General features: G+C 37.9%; 1 protein-coding gene across 3 annotated transcripts in view; it reads right to left on the reverse strand.

Moving 5' to 3' along the window:
* Nucleotides 1-14,804: 14,804 nt before the first annotated feature.
* The window catches only part of IL17REL (interleukin 17 receptor E like), a 43,105-nt gene continuing 32,598 nt past the window's right edge, over nt 14,805-25,311 (reverse strand). The window contains exons 11-17 of one of the 3 annotated variants that reach the window (XM_015626902.1): nt 24,076-24,120; nt 23,360-23,417; nt 22,893-23,038; nt 20,354-20,413; nt 19,294-19,351; nt 16,710-16,764; nt 14,805-15,726 (exon numbers count right to left, since the gene is read on the reverse strand). In XM_015626902.1, the coding sequence (XP_015482388.1) occupies nt 15,699-15,726; nt 16,710-16,764; nt 19,294-19,351; nt 20,354-20,413; nt 22,893-23,038; nt 23,360-23,417; nt 24,076-24,120 (450 nt within the window). In that variant the 3' untranslated portion in view covers nt 14,805-15,698. The other 2 variants (XM_015626900.1, XM_033514723.1) reach the window with 2 other exon arrangements.

The raw sequence follows: 25,311 nt of genomic DNA on the forward strand, positions 1-25,311 counted from the left end.
AGCCAGGTGATTGCTAGCTACAGAGCCAAAGGGCTGCAGAGCCACGAGCTGCTGTGCAGCAAGGCCACCCTGGGAGATTCACTGGCCATGCATTGGCCATGGTCACTACACTCTGTAGGCTGAGGTTTCCTTTTCAGTTGGTTTGGAGAAGAGAGCGAGCACCAGAAATAAACCAAAAGAAGCTTCAAGGGGTGCAATGACCTGATGATATAACCAAAAAACAGCTTGGGAAAGTTCATGCTAGGAATTAGGTAACACGGAAGTACTTTGGTTTCTAGGAAGAACGGAAATTGAAAAAATATTGTGATTAAGATAAAATGAGGAGTCATCCAAATGAACTCATTAGTCAAACCATCTATCTACACTAGTGAAAAGGAATTGCATCTAAGCATTTTTTAAAAGCTAGTAAGAAGGGAAATCAACTGATTAGGATGTAGCTCTGCTGGCATGGAAACAACCATGATTTACAGGAAACCAAATTTAAAAAAAAAAAAAAACAACAAACGTTTGGTCTTGCCAGATGGCAAAAATTTACCATCTTCCATATAATCATTAATATTGGAAAAAACTTGTAAAATCACCACATCCAACTGTTAACCCAGTGATACCATATTACCACTAAACCATATCCATGAAAAGTAAGGAAGTAAAAGAAAACAAATGGAAATATTTAGCTTCTGAGGGAGAAGGAAGAATTTCTATAAATAACTATGTCATTTGGTGAGAAGATGCCAGCTGCAGGACGCAGCTCCTTGCTGGAATTAGCTACTGAGAGGAACACAGCATACATTCAGGATGACAAAAAAGTGAGCAGCTGCCTGAGGATACCCCTTAAAAAGCTTTTGGATGGCACATGGCTGGTGTTGCCAGAAGGGAATGTTCATAGGGTGACAGACTGGTGATACCTACACTCCAATTCTCAGACCTGTTCATGAAGTAAAATCACACCTGCTTCACTGTCACTTCTGTCTATACCACCAAACCAGCAGGTTGTACTTAGGTCTTAAAAATCCTGGGAACTTTTACAAATTTGCCTTATCCTCTATTTATATTACACAGTCCCCTGAGGACTTTTTACTGCCTGCATATGCGCAGAAATTGTTATGTTTCTTCTGCTGCTTAACTGTGCTTGCTCCTGCTTGAAAATAGAACTCATAATAAACTTACTCTTTCCTACTTAACCCTATTTAAGAAATTAATTAAGGGCCACAGTCCTTTATGGAAATACATACTAGCAACTTTTTTGTTTCAGAGGACTCTTGACCAGAACAACTGATCAAAAATACATCCCAAAGAAGTTTTTGCAGAGGGGAAAAATCCTGTTTTCCCATTCGATAAAGGATTTGAATTGTATGTTATAACTGTGATCAACACTATCATGATTCAAAAACTGGAAAAAAACTTACTGTCCTTTCCAGTTTAACATAAGTTTGTCACTGATATTTCAGATAATTCTAATCAGAATGATGTATTCAGAGGCAATTATTTTTCCAAAAAGTCATTATACAGTACATTAGCCAAGGAGCAACATTTCACTACCTGGGACTGCATAATTAATTCAGCCTACACATGAAAGCTGAGAAGTTCACCCAAAAGAGGAAGTAGACATTCCTATCACCCTCAACTTGCTTACATTCCTGTGGCTTACTGCATATCAGCAATAAATTCCTGCTAAGTATTTCCAGAATTCAGATTTGTGTGTCATCATCCAAAAATCTGGCAGGAGCTGGCCTGCAAAAGAGCAAACATCTACAGCAAATAGAGCATTTCTGCCTGTAATCAATCACTCTCTCAACTTGCATACTTACTATGCCTCATTAAAAGTGAAAATGGTGGTTCATTCCTGCAACGCCTAGTGGAGAGGAGTGATTATAAACCACACAGCTTGGAGTGTGCTCATCATGAGTGTCCTCAGATGCCCAGATCCCTGAGACAGCTGGAGCTCTGTGGAAAATGGAACTATTACAGCATCTTCTGACTGCTGCAGCTCAAAAGCAGGAATTCCATGTATGATCCTGTGGCAAACCCCAAATATCCATTTCAAAATCCCACCAGTGTAAAATGTGAGTGGGTAACCATCAGCTGAACCACTGCAAAGCCTTCCACCTACCTTCTGCAGAAAGCACCCAACTGGAAGGGCTAGTTTCCAACAGCAGGATACAGGCTAGATGATGCTACACTTAAAGCCTCCTCTTCTCCTCACAAATGTTCCAAATACCCAGGGAGCTAGTATACCATATTTTTTTCCTCCTCTAAATGTTCTTTGTCTTACTCCCTTCATGGGATAGAATTAAGAAAAATAAAATCTGTAGAGATCTTTAATATTTGGGTGGTTTTTTAATTTAATGTCATTAATCTTGCAATTTGAGTAGCTGGTAACTGGCTAAGAACATGACTGGTTAGCATGGCAAAAAAAACCCCAGTGACTCAGACCTTCCAGACTGACCTTCTCCCTCCATAGTACAAACTACTCTTGTTCAGTTCTCCTGAGTAAAGATTATTCAGATGAGCATACCCTGAGCAGTGCAGTTCATTGGGGAGCCTAGAAAGATCCCAGCCTGCAAAAGCCAGAATTTGGTGTTATCTATGCAAATTTCAACGGGTTTTCCCATATGAAATAACCCATAACCAGCAGAGAAGAGGAAGTCACACTTCCTCACACAGCCATATGTAAAATGATTGACAGTACTGGCATGTGCTGCATTGCAGCAGTTTCTCCCTTTGTCACTCTACGTTGCTCTGTAGTTCTGTCAGCGGTTCCCAGCACTGGCTGGTTTGGTCTTATCATGACAGCCTTACTGGAAACTGTTTTTCCCACTGTTACTCTTCACAGAATTCATTTTTTCTTTTTTTTTTTTCTTTTTTTTTTTTATTGTACCAGTTATTATTGCACCAAGAATTGCTTGTCAAGCGGAAATTCCCAACTTTGAACAAATTTACACAGATTACAGTTGATATTATATTTGCCTAGTTTCCTTGTAGGAAAACTTTCCCTGAGTTACCATCCCCTGAAAATGAAAAGAAGCAGTGTTGTAACTGGAAAAGATAACCAGCTTTACAATAGGTTGTATGTCAGCTGATAATCTTGGTTATTACCATTTCTGTACGGAGGCTTAGTTCTCTAACATTGCATGCAGCCATTAGAGCCAAGAAAGTAACTTATTTACCTGGAAGCTGCAATCATTGTTCCCTGCAATGGCACAGCCACCATGGAACAGGCACTGATTCCATGAATTTTCTCTCTGAATTCTCTGGCATAATTCTCTTGTTCATATTATCTGCTTAAAAGAATACCTGGAATTCACCCTAAAGCTTTTTCTTCTGCAATCAGCTAAAGCTAAACTCTGGAATGAGAATTTACCTTGAAATTCTTTATATGGATGGTGAAGATCCAGTTAAAAATCAGTCCAGGAATTCAGTCTGTAGACAAAAAAGTTCAAGAACTGGAACAATTTTCAGGGAGGTCTTGAAAAAAATAAATGAGGAAAGAGATAATGAAAGAGATAAGAAGAGATGATTGATTACACCTTTTAGATTCTTACCTAAAAGGGAAGAAATTCTGACTAACTAGTCAATAAATTAAATTCACCTGAAAGACAAATACTGGTACTATATACCTTTTCCTACCCAATGACAGATTATGTATTCCCACATAAACAGTTGGAGGATGCAAATTACTATACAATGTAAAGCAGATAACAAATTACTAAAGAGAAGTGGCTGAGATAAGAAGAAAACACAAAACCTACATCTGAAGCCATTTTTTCAGCACAAGGAACATGTAGGGCAAAATAAATATTTTAATATATCTGGGAAAATAGAGTAGGAAGGCGAGTGTATCATCACGATGCAATAAAACAATATTATCTCCATGGGCTTTTTTGTTGTTTTTTACTAAATGAAAACTAAGAAGGGCTAGTGAGAATGCAGAGTTGGAAGCCAATCTTGGATATGCATGGCTGGATCCAAGGATGCTATAAGGAGATGGAGATAATTCTTTATGCAATAATGGGAGACATACTAATATAAACTAATAAGTAATACCTCTATAATATAAGAAGCCAGGCTTCACATTCAAGCAATTTCCTCTCCTTAGAAACTATGTCTTATTGTGTGAATGTGTGGTCCCTGATGACTTGGCTCTGCAATTCATACCTCAGTCATAACCTCATAAGAAGGGATAATTTGACAGCAGATATATCTTTTATGTATTGTTTTAAAAGTCCATTAGTCATACATTACACAATCCTCTCATGTGCATTCTTCTCATATATATCCTTTCAACCTTCTTTTTCCCCTTTGCATCTAAGTGGAATTGAGATTTTTATAGGGAAAACACATTTGCAAACTGGCATTTGCTTTCCATGCTTGCCTTTAAAAAGTGAAAGGATCTCCTGCAAAGTCTGATGTTACTATATTAATAAATAAAGATAGTTAAAATCAAGAGTAAGAGACCTGTGAGGTAAAAAAATGGCAGCACTTGTTTCGACTGCGGTTAAGTGTTCCGTTTGAAAAAATGTTGTTGAAGCCCTGAAGCTGAAACAGAAGCATCATGAAAAGGAAACTGCTGAGGATAGATAGAGGTGAATGGGAAACGGGTGTCTGAAGAAACATGAGAAACAAAAGGGATGTGAAAAAGTTCTTAGCTGCCTTGTCAAGAAAAAAAAAATAGGGAACTGTGGATTTCAAGCTTTGCAAAAACTTCTATGACAATTCACAGCCTTGTGCCTGTTTTTCCTCTGAAAGCTATACATGGAATAACGCTAAGAAACCAGAAGAAGCCAAATCTATGGAAGGTGGCACAAAGCCTCCCAGCCATCATGGCAAAGCCGCTACTTCTTTTTCATGAGGATAATCACTCTCAGGAACAAATACCATGAAACAATAGAATATAACAGATTAATCTGTAATGGACTTTCTTCTTCTTATATGAACCCACATTTCTTTTCCTGTGAAGCAGCAGGCAAGTCACGCCCAGCATAATCCTTCCACCTCAGGATGAGCAGCTCTCCTCTGGAATGAGCAGCAGCCAAAACAGAGCCACACCTGGGCCTGCCTCTTGTTCCTCATCTGTTAACCAACATTGTATGTGCGTGTGTTTGTATTATGGAAAGCATGTTAGAACAGGAAGACAGAGCATTTCGTCTACCTATTATATATACTTTTCCAAATAAATGCTTCAGAGATGTTTTCCTGGCACAAAGTTGGTTCTCTCAATCTACAGTCTGTCTCAGACACCAGCTTTTGAAGTCTATTTCCAGCACACTCGGCCACAATGTTATATTCCCCACTTGCCCCAGAGTCTCTGCCACTGAGCTGCAGTGCTGCCTTTGCAAATATCCCCACACAGCCATGTGCTCTGGGGCCAGCTCTGACCAAGGCATCCTTCCCATGAGTTACTCAAACCAGGCAAAGGCAGCTCAAAGACACATCAGTGTGGGGATGGGACCATCACAAGTTTGCACTAAAGTTCAGTGTCACCAGTCCCCAGAGGGAGATTCCAACCTTGTTTGTTCTCTTCACTGTACCTCAAGACCCTGCTTTGCATTTTTTGCATTTATTGCATTTATTTATTTTGTACAGTTGGATGGAAGTCTCTCTTCTCTCTCCTCTTTTCTCTCAGACGCAATAGGTAATTTGCATAATTCCCAAATTGTGGAGACAGGGCACTGTAAAAAGTCACTACCAGAGCTCAGACACATGTTGGTTTCACCTGCCACATCCCTTCCAGTGCAATAAGAGAGGGAAGGCCTTAATTTCCTCTTTACTTTGTCACTTTTAAGAGAAAGAGAAGCTGAATTGCTGCTGGGGAGTCTTGCTGGGCTTTGAAAACACACAGAGCAATGACATCCAGACAGTTTTCTAAATGGTCTGACTGAAAAATCAGAGATTTGTCAAGAATACCAAGGAATGATTAAACAAATTAAAGGAAAAACAAGCAAGCAGGTAACTGAGTGTCCTGGCTCTTGTGTGGAGAATTTTGTGACACAGTTTCAGTGGAACTATGCAATTGTGGAACTACTTTTCAACACAGGTTGAAATTTCCCCATCAGACTCCCAAATTCAGCAAGACTTGAGCCTAGGCTTGATGGGTAGTCTATTCTTTCCTTACCAGTCATTATGGTTTAAAAGCTGTGTTCAGTTTTTCACATTTAATCAAACCTACGCAGCTGTTAAGAAACACTTGATAAAAATCACAGCTGAAAAGGGGAAGGAGAAAGACTAGTCCAAAGCAAACACTACTTTGCATAAATTAAGAGATTAATACAGGGAGATGTATCATTCACTGCAGTGCACTTCCCTTTGGACCACTTCCCCTTGGAGCACTCCATGGCTAATTGCAAGTAAGTGCAATGCTATTCCACAGTTTTCCCTTTTTTCCCCAGCTGTGCTATTAACAATCTGTCTGAAGACAATGATGTCTCTAGTGAGAAAAATATGAGGACAAGATAGAGGGTGTGGAAAAGGTTATCAGTTAGAGAAGAGATATTGATTTACATTTTTACTGCTACAGAGGAAGCACATGTTGGTTTCTCAACTGTTCAACATGCTTGTAAAATATTCAGCTGATAGTATAAAACATTTGCCAGTGAGCCTAAGGTATTCAAGCTGAACATGAAAAATTACAAATGGGTTTTGCAACAGTGTGCAGCTGATGATAAAATAGTAGGTGGTTCTCAATACTGATAAATCAAGTGATGTGTAGGGGGAGAAAAACAATCTTAACTGTATCTACAGAAAACACCATTGACAACACCACAACCATCACCAGTCCTAGCATGAACCTTAACTAATACAGAATGTGTCCTATTCTGACCTGGTAGACTCATGAAAAAAAAAAAAACCCTACCATTATGAGTAAGTTGCAAAACTTTTCTAAAGCTGCCTGTCTTGCAGAAAAATATTACACTCCATATCTGATACTGTCAGGTCCAGCCTGCTGTATCTGAGCTTGCTTCTCTAGAAAGAAGTGATTTGGACTAGGGGATCAGGACTCTTCCCTTCAAACCCAGCTATGTAGAGACTGCATGGCCACACCATACATACCATATAGAGCAACTTACTGTACAAACATCCCAGTGAAGGTTGAATTTCCTGTGACTGGGTCTTTCCTGCAGATTGGCATAGGGCATATTAACATTCATGGAAGTGTTACCAGAAACTGTCTAATGCAAGGGAAGTGTGAGATGTTGTCTGGTTTTACTTATGAATTTGCTTAGTTGAAGGAATTTTAATGAAACATCTGTCTCTTCTGTCCAGTCTACAAGAAGTAAGGTCTGAAGAAAACATAAAGCTGTATTTTTTGTAATATAGTGCTATATTCTGATTTAGACATAAGCACTAAGGATTGAGATCTTGAATTTCTAAGAGTTCCATGTTGTCAACAGTACAGTACTTAGAAGTACTTGTTAAAAACAAGCAGGTAGTTGTCAGCATTATTAGATTGGGAAGAGAGAAATTAACAGAACATCTCTATGCCACTGTATAAAATCATGTTTCCATATTTTGAATACTGTATATAGTTCAAGTGGTTGCCATATAAAGAATGATTAAATAGAACTAAATTCTTCAAACTGACAAAAAGATGAAGAGAAGATAACATAGAAGTCAATAAAGAATAAGGAATGTGGGAAAATAAGTACAGAGAAACATTTCACTGTTCTTTTTGTCATAAACTAGGTGACATCAGAGCAAGGACAGATACTTCACACATCATCTGCTTAAACTGTGGAGTATAACAAAATGAGGAATAGAAAATACAAGATTTACATGAGTTCAAAAAAAACACTTAGGTAAATTTGTATAAGAAAAACCCTTCCAGAGATACTAAGCATACACAAATAATTCATTAAGTTCTTAAGAAATGCAGATGAACCTGTTGAAGACAGAGTGCAAACTAGAAGAATATTAGATTTGACACAGTACAAACTCTCATATGTCCTTACACAAAGCTAGGGAAGCCCGAGGTGACTGGATAGAATGTGGAAAAGGTAACGAATGGTTCAGAGAAGCTCTGCTCCTGGCTAGGAGCGCTCTGCAACAGATAGGGCAGGATGAGATTCACAGAGGAAAAGATTTAACTGTCTGGGATTTCCTACTTTCCCCAGACCTTACTTTTTGCTTCTTCCATCTCCTTACCCTCTGTTTTCCCAGATGTCAACCATCTGGGCTCCACAAACAGGAGAGAAGATATATTGCTGTATGGCAAAGTGTGAATGTGTGCCTGTAGCTCCAGCCTCACGATCCTTCCTCAGGATGGACTTGATTTAGAGATGGCACAAAGCTTATCCCATCATGAGATGCAACCTGGTTGAAGGAGAAACATCTTTGTCATAGGACATGATGAAATGGTAGCTAACCCCACAAAAATCAGAACAGCATCCTGCCCTGACTAGTACCCATGGGGACATAAATTTTAGCCTTTAGAGGAACTAGCAAGGATGACAGCAAAAGCACAGAAACTTTCTGATCCAAAGCTGATTAAAATTTGCCTAGTGAGAAACAGGTTTGATTCCTCATGCATATGATTTGTTCTCTCTGAAATAAACCTGTAATTACCCACACTTCAAAAGCTGCTTCTTATGCCTCATAGTCTAAAAACGTGGTTTCCATTTACCTGGAAATGAATCACTGGACTTCATAGAAGAATTAAAAGTTTTGTGCTTCTGGGAAATGAAACTCAGTAGTGTGCACATATTGCCAAGCAAATAGTAATACAAAAGAAAAATGGAATCCATATTTGACTGGGACCTACTATTAATTACTACAGATGACTTACAGACCTGAGGCATACTTTCCTCAAGCAGGACAATATCTGTTTTCTTTGTGACAATACTGTGTGGTCAGGGAACAGTATTGTTTCTGGCAGGCATAGATATTGTTGCTGTCAGGCAGTGGCTCACAGGGCAGATGATACGCAAGAGAAAGTTTCTTGCAATTGTTCATTCTTTGTCTCCCTTTGTCTCAAGCTTCACACACATGAGCAGCAGACACCCTTCACAAAAAATCACAACTCTCAGATTAGACATGGGGAATTGTGGTTATGAGTTGTATTACAATGAACATTCTTTTAGTGACACTCCCTTTGCTGTAGTTTTTCAGAATTCCATAAAATTGTCAATTACATTTAAAGGACATTTCTTTACAGACCTTAAGAAATAGATAAGGGAATCCTGTTACCCTATATGCTGAGTCATACAAGAATTATGTCCATTAAAGACTTGATGCAATGGTTCTTCATTTCTGTGGGCTGGAAAGTATATATTGGGGTATTTGCTGGAGAAAGAGAATGGAACCTTGTGAAAATCCAAAATAAATTAACTTGTAGTGTTTGGGTCTTTTAAAATACCAGAAGCACACATGGCACATTCTTCAAACACAGTCTCTAATTTTGTCTTGTATTCGAAACAGAGCATTGGTAAGCTGGAGCACAGAAGAGCATCCATTCAGGAATCACAGAATCCTCTTTTATCTGAGGCAGTAACACAACAGCAGCATTTTTTGTACAGCTATTTCCTATGATATCCAATGTCTCTGCACCAAGCAGTAATTAACAGCCTTCACAAGTACATTTATATCATCTTTGTGGTCTTTTTCATGGAATAAATCTTACTTTGCTTGTGCAGCCTAGGTTGTATATGTGCAGCAGCACAGCAACAGCAGCAGCTGGTTATTTGGTGAATATTCCCCTGGCCTTAGAAGCAGATAAAAGTCTCATACCTTGGTGCTACAAATAAATGTCATCTGTATAATAACCTTGAAGAGCTAAAAATGGGCCTCTAGAAAGAAACTTGATGGTCACAAAACAGAAACGCCACAGAAGTGAGCTGCCTGAAAATGTGACAAAGTATTTGAGTCAGGTTTGAGATTTATGACAGTTTTCTGGTCATCATTAACTCACAGCCTCAGCTTGAGTTTCTGAAGGAGGGGACACCGAATTAGGTAGCTCATTTGGCTCAGCTCAGTCTCATATCTTAAGTAAGCCAAGACAAAAAGTGTGAATTTGGGAAATACATCTCAAATAACACTACGGGACATATATCCAGAAAGAAATGCTGGCATTTTGTTTATATATCAAAGTGAGGATAGATACCAGATTGCTGTCTGTGCTCTGATTTGGCTAGAGAAAGTTATCCTCAATCTGGAAACCACATGAGTGCTGATCAATCAATCTATCCTGACTTCCAGTAAATCTTTTCAGATTAGCCATATTCAGAATGATAGAAATGTGACTTCATACTCAGCTACACATTCAGTTATCTTAGAACAAAGACATAAAATGCTTATAATGGTCTAGAAATGGTCCAAAATTTTCAGATACTCATGGTTCATTAGTGTTAACTGGGTGGGGCATAGATAAGGAACAGGGTAGACAAAAGAACATCAGTGGAACAAGCAGAACATTCAAGCATTATGATAATATTGGTATCTGCATACAGAAAACCATGCCTTTCCAGAATGAACTGGCAACAGTCCAACGTGAAGCCTCTCAGCTGCCCAGGGTCTTGCAGAAAAATATCAGTGAGTGAAAACTACAGGCGTAGAAAGACATTCTGGATTTCAACAAGGAATGTGAACAGAGAACAGAAGAGAGAGCTACCTGAAAGGAAGCTGACTGCCACAGAAGTCCAATGCTATAAGATTCATTATAGCATGCATTCATAGATTCATTAAAAAGAAAGTGAAAATTTACTTCTAAAAAATAATGCAAAAGAAAGAAAAGAAAAAGCTCAGTAAAGTTTCACTAGTTTTAAGGGGGTAAATGGTCATGAAAGAACTATCAAGAGTGTGTGGGTGTTGTGCATCTTGGTGTTTCTCCACTTGTTTGAACCACCTTTTCTTTCCACTTCACCACGGGTAGGACGGTTATTATTGAAGAAAGGAATAAAAATGACAGGCTGTTTCCACAGGCTCCAACAAGGTGTTGTTAGATGACTTGTTGAAGATCCAACAAACTGTGAAGTCCCACAGGTAAGAAGCCCAGAGACTCACTGACAGACTCCCTGTTATACAGAGAGGTTCTGGGTCAGTTTGCCTCCCACTCATCCTGGCGTTGTGCCCCATGAAGAAGAAGACAAGATAGTGTATAACAGGGATGAAGGTGAGAAGCAGCCAGGTAGGCAAAATGTATATATTGGGTGCAGAGCAGCACATCTGTGATTACTTTCCACTCATTTTGCCATTTTACCTGGAGTTTCTGAGTGAGGAGAAGCTGTGAGTCAGGAATGTGAATCACACCCAGGCTGGCCAACTTCACTTCCCCCTTCCCTCCCCTGCCTCACAGCCTTTGTCCCCTCAAGTCCCTCTTGAGCTGTCAAGAGCTCCCCTGTCCCACCTCCTGTCACCCCTACCTCAGTTTCTGCAGCTCCAGGTCATTCTTCATCCTTTATGGGCTTCCTTCTGCAGGCTCCATATACAGCTTTTCCTTCTGAGTGCATCTCCTCACCTGTGCCCATAGATGACTCAAAGCACATTCTCCCCTTCCTTTATCTAGTCATCCTATCTCTGGGCATACTTTTTGCTTTTCATCCTTTCTATTTCCAAACACATCCTGTCAGGGAGTCTGTTATGACAAAACTGTTCATCAAGCACAAATCCAGCTTCTGAATGCATATAAGCAATGTAAACAAAGCTTGGAAATCTCTGCAGTGTGTGATCAGACCCTAGAACCTCTGAAACATATGAGAATAGTGGCTATCAACCCAAAGGCAAGAGTTTTTTTAGTCTATTTTCTATGACATGAAAAGGCAAAAAACCTTAGAGCACTCATGTGGAGACAGAAATGGAGAACACAATCTCATCCACAGCTGATTTTGAGAACTGACTTTTAGAAGTTAGATAGGAACTTATATAGCTTTAAAAGAGGATAGTTTAGGTTTCATTCTTTAGAATGTAGTCAATGACAGAAAATATAATATCTGACAAATTTCACCTATTAAAAAAAGTAGTCTATAGAAATTATCATCTGTTTCTCAGTAGACAAGATGTCCTGGTTTTACTGTATCAGCTATATACTAAGCCATTTAGATCTATATGAGATGGAGAATTAATCTGTCTGATGGTTCCTAAAAAATAATAATTTCTAGAGTGCTTGTGAACCCAATACCAGAATTGACCCTTGTTCATAAAGTTTTTCAAAAATGGCACTTAGTGCCAATTGAAAGGGCTTATTCCTGCAAAATATGAGTCAGTGATACTGGCAATGGCTTGAAGTGGTGGAAACCCAGCAGGAGGATGGGAGGAATAGCTCCCATCATTGCTACTGGACTTGTTCACTTGTTCTCTTGTTCACAGCAGCTTTACATGTTTGCACTACAGACTTTTCTGGATAAGACAGAGAAATTGTATTCTTAGTCCAGGAAAGACATTTCTGTGTACAATAAAGAAACTTACAGGGGATATAAGATAAATTCACCATTTTTTAAAGCAAGCTATTACAGGATATGAGTAAAGGGAACTTTTCACACTCAGTTGAAGCAAGTACATTTCCTTCTGTTTGTTAAGCACAGGCGTGTTAGACTTCAGGTTGAAGTCTAAGGACAGCTAAGGACCTAACCAGCAAACTGTTTGCACTCCCATAGAGCTGGGCTGCTTCCCTTCTGCTGGCTCACATAGGCCTGATTTTGTAGTCCCAGAAGTGAAATAAGCAGTAAAATAACTCTACAAAAGAAGTCATAATTTCTCTTCCCATTTATTTCTTCGAAGTAGCTTATCAGAAGTCTGAAAAAGAGACAGCTCAGGAACTCAGCCTGCAGAGCAGGACTAGTTCTGCTGTGGCTGTTGTTACAGCTTGATGAATACACAGCTACTCTAATGAGAGCTGTGCCAATTCAAGCATGGCACTCAACTGTAACTTGCTGATATCAAGGAAATGTATTTAGGTTGAGTTGCATTACTGCAAATAAAGAATACTGCAGCAACACCAGGCTGGTTTCCCACACCAGACCACATGTCAGCATAGAAAGAAAATAAGCCCATTAATAAGTGGAACAAAATTGGTTTAATTTATGTGTTAACTTTAAAAGTTAGTTTCAGGTTTGTGCAATGCACTAGACATAAAGTCTTTAAAAGATTACTAAAAAGCATCTTATCAGTGTTTTTGCTATATTTTGATATTCTGATACATGCTAAGATTTTAGAACTGGGACATTCATGCTCTGTGATAATACTAAGAATGTAGATATTAAATGAAAAACAAATACATGCAGGTTATCCCAAAATTAGGTGTTTGGACTGGGCCCACAATAAGCACGAAGGGAATTTCCTTCAACAAAGGAATGGAGGCTCTAGACAATTAGCCAAGTCTATAAGCAACACATAGGTGGATTTTTGCATTTGACTATCGTTACAACACCATTGACTAATTGTGCATTGGTCAATATTGCAAAATTGTTGCATATTTTGGGTGAGAGAAAGAAAATATTTAAGTGGTCAGCAGAGTGTAATGAATACTTTTAGGGTTAGGAAAGATTTTATTACTATCTTCTTTCAGCACTAACCTACCAGTGTTTAAAATGTCTTGTGAAAAAATTTAAACACTTTTACTTTTGCAGCTTTGAAGTCACAAGAACAGAAGAGGCTGTAACTTCTCTAGAAAATATCTCCATTCACCGTGTGGAGATAGAGTAGACTTTCTTCCAAATGTATTACATGTATGGGGTGGTCCAGTTACCATCTGGAAGAGCATGAAAGTTGGTCCCAGGGGGAGCAGGAATTTTGTAATTAGAAAATGTTTGCCTGAAGCAGAGTATTAGGAAAGGAATCATACAGATCTGCTTGGGAATCAGTCAGAAAAGCTACCAGCAATTTTCTCACTACACAAATGCAAACAGGCAGACCTGAGCCAAAGTATAGAAATATTATTAAGGATTATTTGCAAACGTTTGCCGTAACCAGGAATGCTGTAATGGTAAGCATTTAGGTCAAGTTTCCTAGGCTCCCTTTAAAAAAAATCCCCAAGCAGAATGAAATATGCCTGGAAACTACCTGTCTCTCTGCAGTGGCCATCCATCATCCATCATCCAAAGACCACTGTCTTTGGATGAACACTTTACTTTCAGGTTAAGTGACATCTGCTATGTCCATCGTCTAAATTTTCCTGTAAAACAGGACCGTGCTTGGTCATATTTTCTTTGGTATTGTCAGCACTGCAGCCAACAAGAGATGATATACTGCAAGGGTCAGCATCTATGCAGCTGCAACAGAACTTTCTCATTGAAAGCATACAGGTTAGTACAGCTGTTGTTGCTTCAGGATCTCAGATGCCTTAGTCTTAGATATAACTGCATCATTTTAATTCATTTTCAGTCTGAGGACATATTCATAAAGGTGATCTTAAGGTATCATGACAACAAAAATCACTCTGTACAAATCAACCTTTCCCATAGAAAAGACTTCTCCACTGGAAGAAAGTGAAGAGAGTAGTGTTCTCATGCCCTCTCAACTGGATGGTCGAGTGCCTTGTTCCTGACTGCAGCCTGAAAGGCATTAGAGGAAAAGCAGGTGTGTCAGGATAGCTCAGAGCTGCAGCTTCACAGACAAAGTAATTAAATGCTTTAGGAATGCTGCCCTGACACCTCTGCTTTTGGAGCTGCAGCACTGCTAGGAATGAGACTAGAGCTAATAGATGTGCAGTCTAAACAGTAAAGCTTTTTTATAAAAGGAGTCGAGCAGAACTTGACCTCTCCAGGGCACACCAAAAATGCTTGTGTTTCAATGCAGTGGATATGTCTCTAATACTATACTCTGTAAATGTGTCAATGAATGACTTGAAACAAAACAAAACAATTTTAAAACCCCACACATTCAGATGGAAAGTATTTTTTATTGATCAACTTCTTGTTCCTCACCCATATTCCTGATCTCACATGATCAATTCCACATGGATTCAGGATATGCTATTAATCATCTTTTAGTTGATTTTATTCCAATGTTACACAACAGGAAGGATGTTTGTCAGGACTATTCAGTGAAATAAAGGCCAAATGTTTAATAATCAGTACAGTGTGTAATATTATCCTGAACAATTGAGTATAAATACTGATACAATGGGGGAAAATATTTCCATTATTTCCATTAAACTGTTTCCTTCTAGACCAGATTTCCACAAGACAGTTTTAAATAGCAATCAAACCAAAGACATGTACCACCTCAGAAAAACAGGAAGATTATCTCCAAGGCAAACACAAATGCAAACACAGAAAGCAGTTGTTAGATGTACTTAAAGAACATGGTCTGCTATGGTGAGATTATCAGAATGGCATGACAAAATCAAAACAGGAAATGCAAAGAAAAATAACATATCAAAGCTGAGAAAACTTCCTCGGTTCTTCATTTCTCAAAAACTATTGCTTATGGTTTAAAAATGAAGGTTATAAACAAGAAAATCTGAAATCCTTATTCTATAGGTATACAAAGTACTATGAAAGTACTCAGAGCATGTTTTGTATAAATGGGAAATATGTACCTGATTTTCTAAGTGATCTAAGACTTTTTTTAAAAAGACTGGGAAATAAGGAATCATAATCTGAATTTGTGATACTAGAGTAGGCTCAGCTTGCTAAATTCTTCACTCATGAGTATAATGTAATAGTCATTAGAAACTACTATCATGAGAGAGGACCAGTTAGACAAGATTTGCAAGTTGCACCAAAATACAGTGTTGAGAAGATACTGAGGACCTTGGAAACATGTTGAATTCAATGCAAGGACTGCACACTCTTCATCCTAGGAGAAAAACAGAAGAGGAAAGAAGATTGTTGTGAGATTATTTCCTCCAAAGTGTGAAAAAATTCATTGCATTCATATATAGTTGGTGTAAAGTAACAAATCTCACCATTTGTCTACAGCTTGTGTATTTGACTGTCACAGTTCAAACAGTGCTTATATGAACAAATAAACAAAACCAGGATACTTTATTCTGAATGGTATCTTCTGACAAGGGAAAAGCCAAAGACTGCCTCAAAGCAATGATGGTAGCCCCTTCTCAACCACATGATTTGCACAGCTTTTGCAAGGCTGCATCTTTTCCCCATCTTTGAACAAGGCTTTTTCAGACAATCTTTATTTTCTCTGGAGTTCTAGGTAGCTCCCACTCTTCTAGTTTGGCTCTGAAAGGTATCCTTAAAGGAAGAGAATTTTTAAGGGCTCAGGGTCTACCAAGTCATACCTCCATGGGCTGTGTTATTTACTGATTTGTCTATAGGCTAGGACAGCTGTTTCGTAAAGGACTGTGGCAATAAGAAGCAGCACTGAACCAGCTGAGCAGACATGTCTAATCAGTGAGAGCACAGAGGGATCTGATCTGCATGCAAACATCAGTGAGAAAGCAGGGGACAGGTTCTAATAATGTGAATATCATGCACAGCACATCTGAGCTTGTTTCAGGACTCTTGAAGGTTGTGTTGTTACTTTACACTTCCCACTTCCACTGGTTATTTGTCTCCCTTTCTCCTCACATTGGTAGCAAGGCAGCTACCTCTGATTCCAGACTGTACTGCAAAGAGAGAAAGCAAGAGAAGAGAGAACACAGAAGCAAGGAATGTCTTCAGTGGGAAAGGGAGAGTTAAGAACCTGATATTCCTTCTAACTATATTCAAAATTTATTCAGCTATTCCTTCTGTGCCTGTAGCAAGGCCAGTGATATAGTTTTAAGATTAAAAACTCCATCCATTCCCACAGACGTTTTAAACTGTACATTACATGGATACCTGTGTGCCATGGCCTTTGCTGGGTTTCCATCACTGTGTGACTGACCATGAAAACCTGAGGGAACAAGTTCAAATATAGTTTGCCGTTTCGTTTTCATTGCAATTCACATATTTATTCCCAGAGTAACTGATATGGGTTATTGTTTCACACAAAATACATAAATTTCTTATTTTATAGGTAAAATAATGTCTCAAAATGTTTGGATTTATTAAATAGAATCCAGAAAAGTGGTCAAAGAAAATAGAAAATTGAAAAGGAACACAAAGTTTTGCCTCCAGGTCAATGATATTAAATGCAAATTTTAAAAAAACCACCACATTATTTTCCCATATCCATCCTTTGTAGGGTAAACAAGAGCAAGCCACTGTAATTCCCAAAGCATAAATACTTATAGAAAAATGCAATCTATTGTAGAATAATAAATTCTACATGCCAGAAAGCTCTTCTTGAAGCCTGGGAAAGAGCAGCTTTCCTGATGGTTAGACACACTGACTTTTTTATAATAGATGTTGTTATGACTGGAATCTTGTTTTTTAATAACATTGTGAGTCTTCTGTGCACACTGACAGTGCTTGGTATTTTTAACAGTAACACTTAACATGCACATTTCTATTTTACAAAGATGTACACAGTATATATTTTCACTGTTTCACTATGCCATTACAAGATTATTTGTCATTTGCTTTGACATTTGTATAAATCATATTGTCACAAATTAAGGACAAATCTCAAGGTTAATATTGCCTTCACCTTTATGTGGATGGGTTTTCTTAACATCTTATGCCCAAACACAACGTTACAGCATCCCAGTGCAACAGTTATCACCCTCGGTGACTCTTTCAAAAACTTTCATCATGTTCTGATTTTAAAAAGCTAATGTGTAAGAAATACCTTTGTAATAGAAAATATGCCTATAAGTATACAAAAGTCCTTATTAGTTTTGCTGTTACTGGTACTTAAGAAAGTCGCTGGTGAGTTCCAATTAGTCATTAAGAACATTGGAATTATTGCAATGAGACAGACCAACCCAGTTCAGTATCCCACTTTTGACACTGACTTGTACAATCTTGATTACAGGGAGGTTTTGGGAACACTGGTCCACAGATAGAGATGGATTTATCTACAAACTAATGTAAATCACATTATCCTGAAACCTATGTCAGAATCCATGAAGCATAAGGTTAATGTGCAACAAACAGTGATCACATATTAAACTTCTGATATTCTTGATAAGTGCACATTTTCTCCTTTTTTTTCTTAATCTTCACAAATTCCTAATCAGAAGAAAAAAAAAACCAAAACAACAACAAAAAAAAAAACCACACATATACAAACAAAACAAACAAACAAACTTGTGACAAAAAGTTCAATATTTAAATCAAATATTGTGCCCAAAAAGTTCTTTAGTTAGCTTTTAAAGTTATGTTATTTTCATTTAATACACAGACATATTCTCTCCACTATGAGGTGCAGGGAAATTCCAAGACTGACATCTCTAGAGCTTTTAATTATTTTACATGCTTTCATCATACTCTGCATTTGTTAATTGGAAAATATGAAAAATGAAAATGCATCCACACTGTATGAACCACAATACTCTGATTATTTAATTTTTTCATCTTGAGTGGGCTTGTTACAATTTTTTCAGTGGAGAAGAAACCTGAACTGGCATTATACGAATGATTACACAGGGAAGTACATTCAGACAACAGTTTCAAGCTCCCTTCTTTCTATTATCAGCCTTCCAAATCTAAAGCTGTAGTTAACTGACAGGTGGTTTTAGACAATAGGGAAAATCTGTCACAGGACTCAGTATATTTGCAGTGAGCTAGAAGGGGATGTTGATTGGTTGATTGGTTGTGAGTTTGGGGAAGTGTTTTTTGCACTGCTCGGACTGAGGCTTCTCTCAGCATGATTCCTTTAAGATTTTTTAGTTCTAAATTAGTCAATCCACTGCTGTAATGCTCACCATAAAGCCCCTTAGTTTGCTCTGAACTCACTAACTTCTACAATGCCTTAGTTTTAGGGCTTGGAGATTTTAAAATATTTTGGTTCCATAGTGTATCTGAGTAGTGTATCAATAAAAATAATTATAACAATTATTATTATTGGTTTTGTTGTTGTTATATCCAGAAGCCAACTTCTGCTTGCTGGGAAGTGGAGGGAAATGCTGCTCTCCCATTTGCAGAGGTGGGGAACTGACAGCAGGGCTGTGCTGCAGTCACTGCAATGGCAGTAGCGTGTGCCTCTTGCCAAGGTGTGCTTTTAACTATTTACCTCATGTACTGACAGCAAGGTAAATACAGGTGTGACACACAGAACCTGGCACAGGGTGGAAAATTCACCCAGGAAAAGCAGAGGCAGAAGCCAGCCACACAAGTTGGCCTTGCAGAGCTTATTAAAGTAGCTGATGAGGTACTGTCCATTGTCTATAAAGGAATCTGAGCATATCTAGCTCTCACACACACATCCACATTCAGTCAGATTAATCCCTCAGTTTCCCAGTGAAAACACACTTCACCTGAAACGCTCCCTTCTACAGAACCAAGACACAAAGCTCCTTTTCTTAGCACGCATACTTACCACAGTAGGTATCACAGATCTGCACTGGAACTGAATAATCTACATCTGTTCTCCAGCCCTTTTAAAAGAAAGAATTGAGGCTTATTCCCCTTTCAGTAGAACTGTTGCTAATCACTTGTGTTAACAAAATGAGATTGCTTTATTAGTTTACTCAAGTGACTGCATTTTAAATGTTTTTAAACATAAACATATGGAGATTACTGGTCTAGTGTAATCACTTTTAGGTCTCTGATAGACTTAATCATAATTTTTGTTGTTGTTGTCTGACAGAAAATATCTTATTTACAAAATAAATAATTTATGCAGGAGTCTCCCCACCAAATTTCTTTTTTCACTAGGGAAACTACTACTTTCATTACTCAGAAGGATCTTGCCAATCTTATTTTCATCTTGCTTCTTTCTTCCCAGCATCAGAAAGTGAAGATGAGAGGCCTTCCAGGGCAGCTACTGGAGCCTCAGAGCTCCACTCTCATTTCTCTCAGCATCTGCTGAGAACACTAACTCCAGAGAGGCATAAACTTATCAGCTTCATGCTCAATTTCTATGAATAAAATTTCTTAATAAAAGTCAGTTATGGAATTAGCGTGCAGAAATATCAAAAATAATTTGCTCAGTTCTACTTTCTTGAGTGCTAATTCTAGACACCATGCAGATGCTGCACTGTTTACTATATGCCTCACCTTTTCTAGTCAATGTCAATTTTTGAAAATTCATCTATTATTTACTTGGGTCTTTTGATAGCTTGGAATTTTATTTTTTTTTAATGAAGGTACATATAAAGACAGAATTAGCAATATCCTGATGATATCCTTTTATCTGCCACGGACAAAGGAGCAAGATCATGGAGAGCAACTTCTCAGTTAATTAATGTCATCTCAAAGAGAGGTGGTGGCAGCATACCAAGCTATAAATAATGCTCTTTGCCAACTCAATTTGCACAGTAATCAGATTTAGCTGGGAGGAGAAAGCAATGAGAGTACCTGCTGGTTTGCTTGCGTTTTTAATGATTTTTTTATTAGTTTATTTTGTACAGGGTACCTGGAAAAAGTAAGACACATACCTGAATGCAAATTGTTGACCCACACATTTCCTGTGACATAGGGATTGAAACAGAATCTCCCTAATGAAAAAAGAATAAATAAAATTTGAAAATCACTATTTTGCATACCCTGGAACAATGAAAACATACTGTGTCTCTCCAGCTCATTGCTTTGGTTTGCAATAATGGAAAATTAATGGGAGATTAGTTATTTTCAGAGATAGTCCCAGATCTCAATGACCATAAGCAGATGGCAGAGTTTAACCAAGCACAGTGTGGCAACACAGGAAGAGGGCTACTGTTACTGTATTTTATGGAGCATCATAAGGAGGACACTCTCCCCCCACAGTTTGCTTCCTCCCATCATCTTCACTTCTTTTCCCTGGTGTATAAGCTGAAGGAATGACCCTGTCTTTACAGTTCTTCTGGACTTCCCATCCCATTGTATGCAGAGAACAAGCTGAGCCTTAGGGTAAAATTGTCCTAAATGACTGGCTTGACATTTAATATTTGATTGATTATGGTTTGTCCCCAAAATAATGTTTGTTACTCCACCAATAGCTATGAATCCCACACCATTTTCTTCAGCGTGGTAAACTCCTAAAGTAATTTGGGGGAAATTAAGTGAATATATATATTTTCTTTTTCAAGCACAACTGAAGAGGAATTAATAGTTAAAGGACCAACATTGGTTTATGGGAACACAGAGTTAGGTCTTGATGAAAACTTTGTCTATACTGATCATGGTGTTGAGACAGGAACTGTATGTAATTTATGTGGGGTCTCATTCTGTCACAGTAGCAGAGGACATAACAGCTTTGTACCACAGGAAGAAAACATCATTTTTAAATGCATCATTGCCTTCATGAAACACACACTTCGATATCTAGATGTGCTCCACTATTATCCCTTTCACTTAGCAATTCACACAGGGAACCTTTTAAACCAGAAACACCACAAATTTCATGTGAAATAGACCAGTTGAAGGGAAGTGCTACTGAATGTTCCCTGAATGTTGACAGCTTTTCTACCATGCAGATCTCCATCTCTGCCAGTAATACAGCACTTTCCAGACAGCTTTTCCCATAAGGACAGACTCTTGATGTTACCATTAATGCCCTCTGTGGTCCATTACACAGGTCCATTAACTACGATAGCTGTTTTTTCCCAGGTCTTTCCCCATGATTATTCAGCTTTGGGATCTCCTAGAGGAGCAATTTTTCATCTTCTGCTTTATTCATGTCCTCAGATTGAGCTGAGTTGGAAAACCCTGTTTTTAACAGTTACATTCAGCACCTAAATCTAAATCTAGATCTAAACTGATTCATTATTCAGAAAAAAAATTCAGTGTTCAGTGTCCAGTCCATTATGTTTAAGAAATCCTTGTTCATAACTGCTTGGTCATCAGCTAAGCCCTGGTATGTGCACTCTTCTACAACAGTACAGTAAAATCACAAGTACCTGAAAAAGGCACCGTTGCATTGTGTCCCTGCATAGTGGCAAATAAGTACAGCTGGAATATACCTTAAAGAGAGGACAGATGTAGGAGCTGTGTTTGTGTGCTCTAAAGCACATCCCTCCACAAGGAAGTGAAGTCAGCAGGATTAACAGGAGTAACAATTCAAATCACAATATCTAGATTTCTCAAAATTCATCATATGCCATCTCATATACCTGGTCAGTGAAGGAGACAGCAGGAGCACATATTTAGCAGTGGACATGGGACTACTGAGGAGCTGGCTGCTGGACCAGAGGGATGTCTTTCAGCATGGTGGTCCAAATAGCTACTAGGATATATCCTGCTAATATTCTTGTTTGAAAAATAATGCTATGGTCACTCTTTTGCTCTTTGACCTCACTTTCCAATGTGTCTCTCAGCAGATCACAGTTTGGGCCAACAAGGTAACTTGGCAGAGTTAAAGGGAAAACCACAGTGCTGCACTGAAAATGTGTGGGGTGTGGACTAAGTTGCAAGGGAGGAATGAGGCTCTCATGATTAGCTGCTGCCTGAAACTGAAGTCTCACCCTCCCATAATATTTTCCCACTCTGTCCCCACTTTATTGGAAGAAGCAGTTGTGTAGCCATACAATCAGCTCAGAAAGATAATTTGGCTGAAAACTAACCCTTCTTGCATGCTGAATTTGTATTGGCAGCTGTGACATTTAGAGTTCATCATGGATTGATGGCTCAAGTCTTACATTTCATGATGTGTGATTTGCCAGGTCAGCTATATCAGTGACCCATGTATGAAATATTAACAGTAACATTTGCTATATACATAATACAAATACTACACTACAGAAATGACATTAAAAGAATATTAACCACTCAATAGTCACATCCTCTGATGTGACTCATTTCACTTCAGGATCTTTATTTCTTGTTTCAGTGAGAGATCAGATTTAGAACTACATGCTTTTAAAATGTTCCAGTAATTGTTCCAATATGTACATGGTTTAGTAATGGATTCAAGCTGCAGAACAATAAATGAAATCATAAATTAATAAAGTTAGGTATGTTTAAAAGTCTTACAATGTTTAAGAAATAATATATACAAACCACAGAGACTGAATGGTGCATCCCAAGAGATTCACATGAAGCCATCTGCGTCTTGTTACACACAAGCACTGAGAACTGTGCCTTGATGTGGGATGTGAAGAAAACTTGTATTTGTTCTGCAACTGCAGCAGTCCTCATTTTCCAGGCTGATATTAGGGGAAAAGACTTACTTTTAGATGTACAAATACCATACATTATATCCTAAATTGATGCCTAAAATAAAAGCTTTTTGTAAGTGCTATCAGACAATGTGCAAGTAATTATTTTGTTTCCTGCAAGTTACTTTTTATACCCATGAACACTAGATCTTCTGAGGATACATAGAAGTAACAAGTTGTCAAATCTCTTTGACTTAGTTTACAATTTAGAGTATTGTGAATACTTCTTGCTTAAAAGAGACAGGTTATATCTAGTGATTTAAATATTTTCCACAATATAATATTATGCAATTTTAAATATATATTTACCTGGAAATTCTCCATGAGCAAATGGACATTTAATCTGAGATCCTCGTTTGGTTGTAAACTGAAAGCAGAGAAACTTGTTAGGAAAAATGAATTTTCTATTTCAATCTGTGGCAAAATATTCAACTAGTGATGATCAGGGCATTCCAGAAAGTTGCAGAAGATAAATTTACAGCTTTCCTGCTTTGTGGTATCTTCCAACCTTTGACATAAATTAGATCCCCTAATTCTTCAGGTATTTATAATCACACATATTTTACAGAAATACCTGGTTCCACTGACTTAAAAGTGTTCTAAAATAAAACAATAATATGCCTGTATTAGCCTTACTTGGCATTTTTTTCTCAACTAGAATAGTAAGAGATTCTCCATTAAATTTACTGTATTGATCATTTTATTCTTAAATATTCACTACAAAAAACTTTATATGCTAAATTTAGCACATTGTTCAGAGTTTGCATTGACCAAAACCATTTTTTTCCTTGGTTTCCTTAAACAGAAAAAATGAAGGGCAGAATCTGACCTGTGTCCTATCTATCATTGCTATTGCACTTCAAACAATCATCTTCTAATCTAATCTTTCATTTTTCTTTCATTCTGAGTACCCATTCACAAGAGCTACAAAAAAAAAAAAAACCATTGATCATAAAGACCATCAGCATCTCAATTTTTTTAGAAGAAGGACAGTTAATATATGTTTTATAAAGAAATCCCTTTACCTTCATGCAAAGTCTTGGGTGAGTGTCCACACGAGAATATTTAATCTGCTGGAAGACAGAGCACTCAGCATTAGCTAGTTTTATTAGCTAGTTTTATTAACTAATTTCACAAAATCAACTATTGAAAATGTTCATGCTTTGATTACTGAGAAGGCAACTGGTTTGTTTACTTCATAAACACCCTAGGAAGTTAATAGCATAAAATGATTAGAAATAACTGCTGCTTTGGGTTACTAAATAATTTGCTTCTTTTTATCTGCAACATGTAGTATTTTTTATGGTCAGCCTGACCCATTAGAGCTTAATTAATTGATTCCATGGTGTCTTGTGCAAAATTGTCATTACACAGTTGTCTTGTATCAACCCGTTATTCACCACTCATGAATAACTCAGCAGAACAATTAAACAGACATCCAAAAATATTCCACCATCAGTTGAGAAATCTTTGCATTTTCCATACCCATATTTCAGAATGTAGGCTGAATTTTAGAAATCCACTTAAGCAATCCACAAAATGTTGTTTACTTGATTAACAACTCTTTACCCACCAAGGGCTTCACCACAAAAAGCTTTGTCTTATATAAACAATTGCTACACATATAAGTGATCCTACTTAAATTAACCCTGTTGCTCAAGTGACTGAGCACAATATACAGCCAAACTCTTCCTTCCTGTAACCTCCTTTGAGAACATAACAGTGTCCCTGGAGATAGTCTGACTGTCAGACCTGAAGACAGCATTGTCATTGACAGAGAAAGCCCCAGCCTCAGTAAAGAGTAATGCAGCTTTTGTGCCTAAGTCAGCACATGTGCACAGTATTGGTGGCCTTGTGTGCATTTACAGGGCAGCTGGCCCTATCTGAGAAATCTGCAGTGGTTTCCAGCATACTGCAGAGATGGATTTCAGGATTACAGTACAATAAATGGACCAAATTCAATATCAAACTTCTCAGAATTAATGAGGGGAAAAAAAAGGGAATTAATTCTATCCATAAATGTTGATGATCCTTTTGGGTCCCTTCCAGCTCAGGATACGGTTCTACGATTAATATTAATGCTCAGCCATTTAAAGGAATCGGTAAATACAGATAAACACTCATACTCCATAATAAAGTTGGATTTTGTTCTGGTAACTGATACAACCATTACCAGCCAGACCTCATTTAAGTCTTTTTTTTTTTTTTTCTTTTTCTCTCCTGCAAGCAATAAGTTGTTGCCAGCAGATGAATAATCCCAC

The sequence above is a fragment of the Parus major genome, chromosome 1A, assembly GCF_001522545.3.
Source record: "Parus major isolate Abel chromosome 1A, Parus_major1.1, whole genome shotgun sequence".
Classification (NCBI taxonomy): Eukaryota; Metazoa; Chordata; class Aves; order Passeriformes; family Paridae; genus Parus; species Parus major.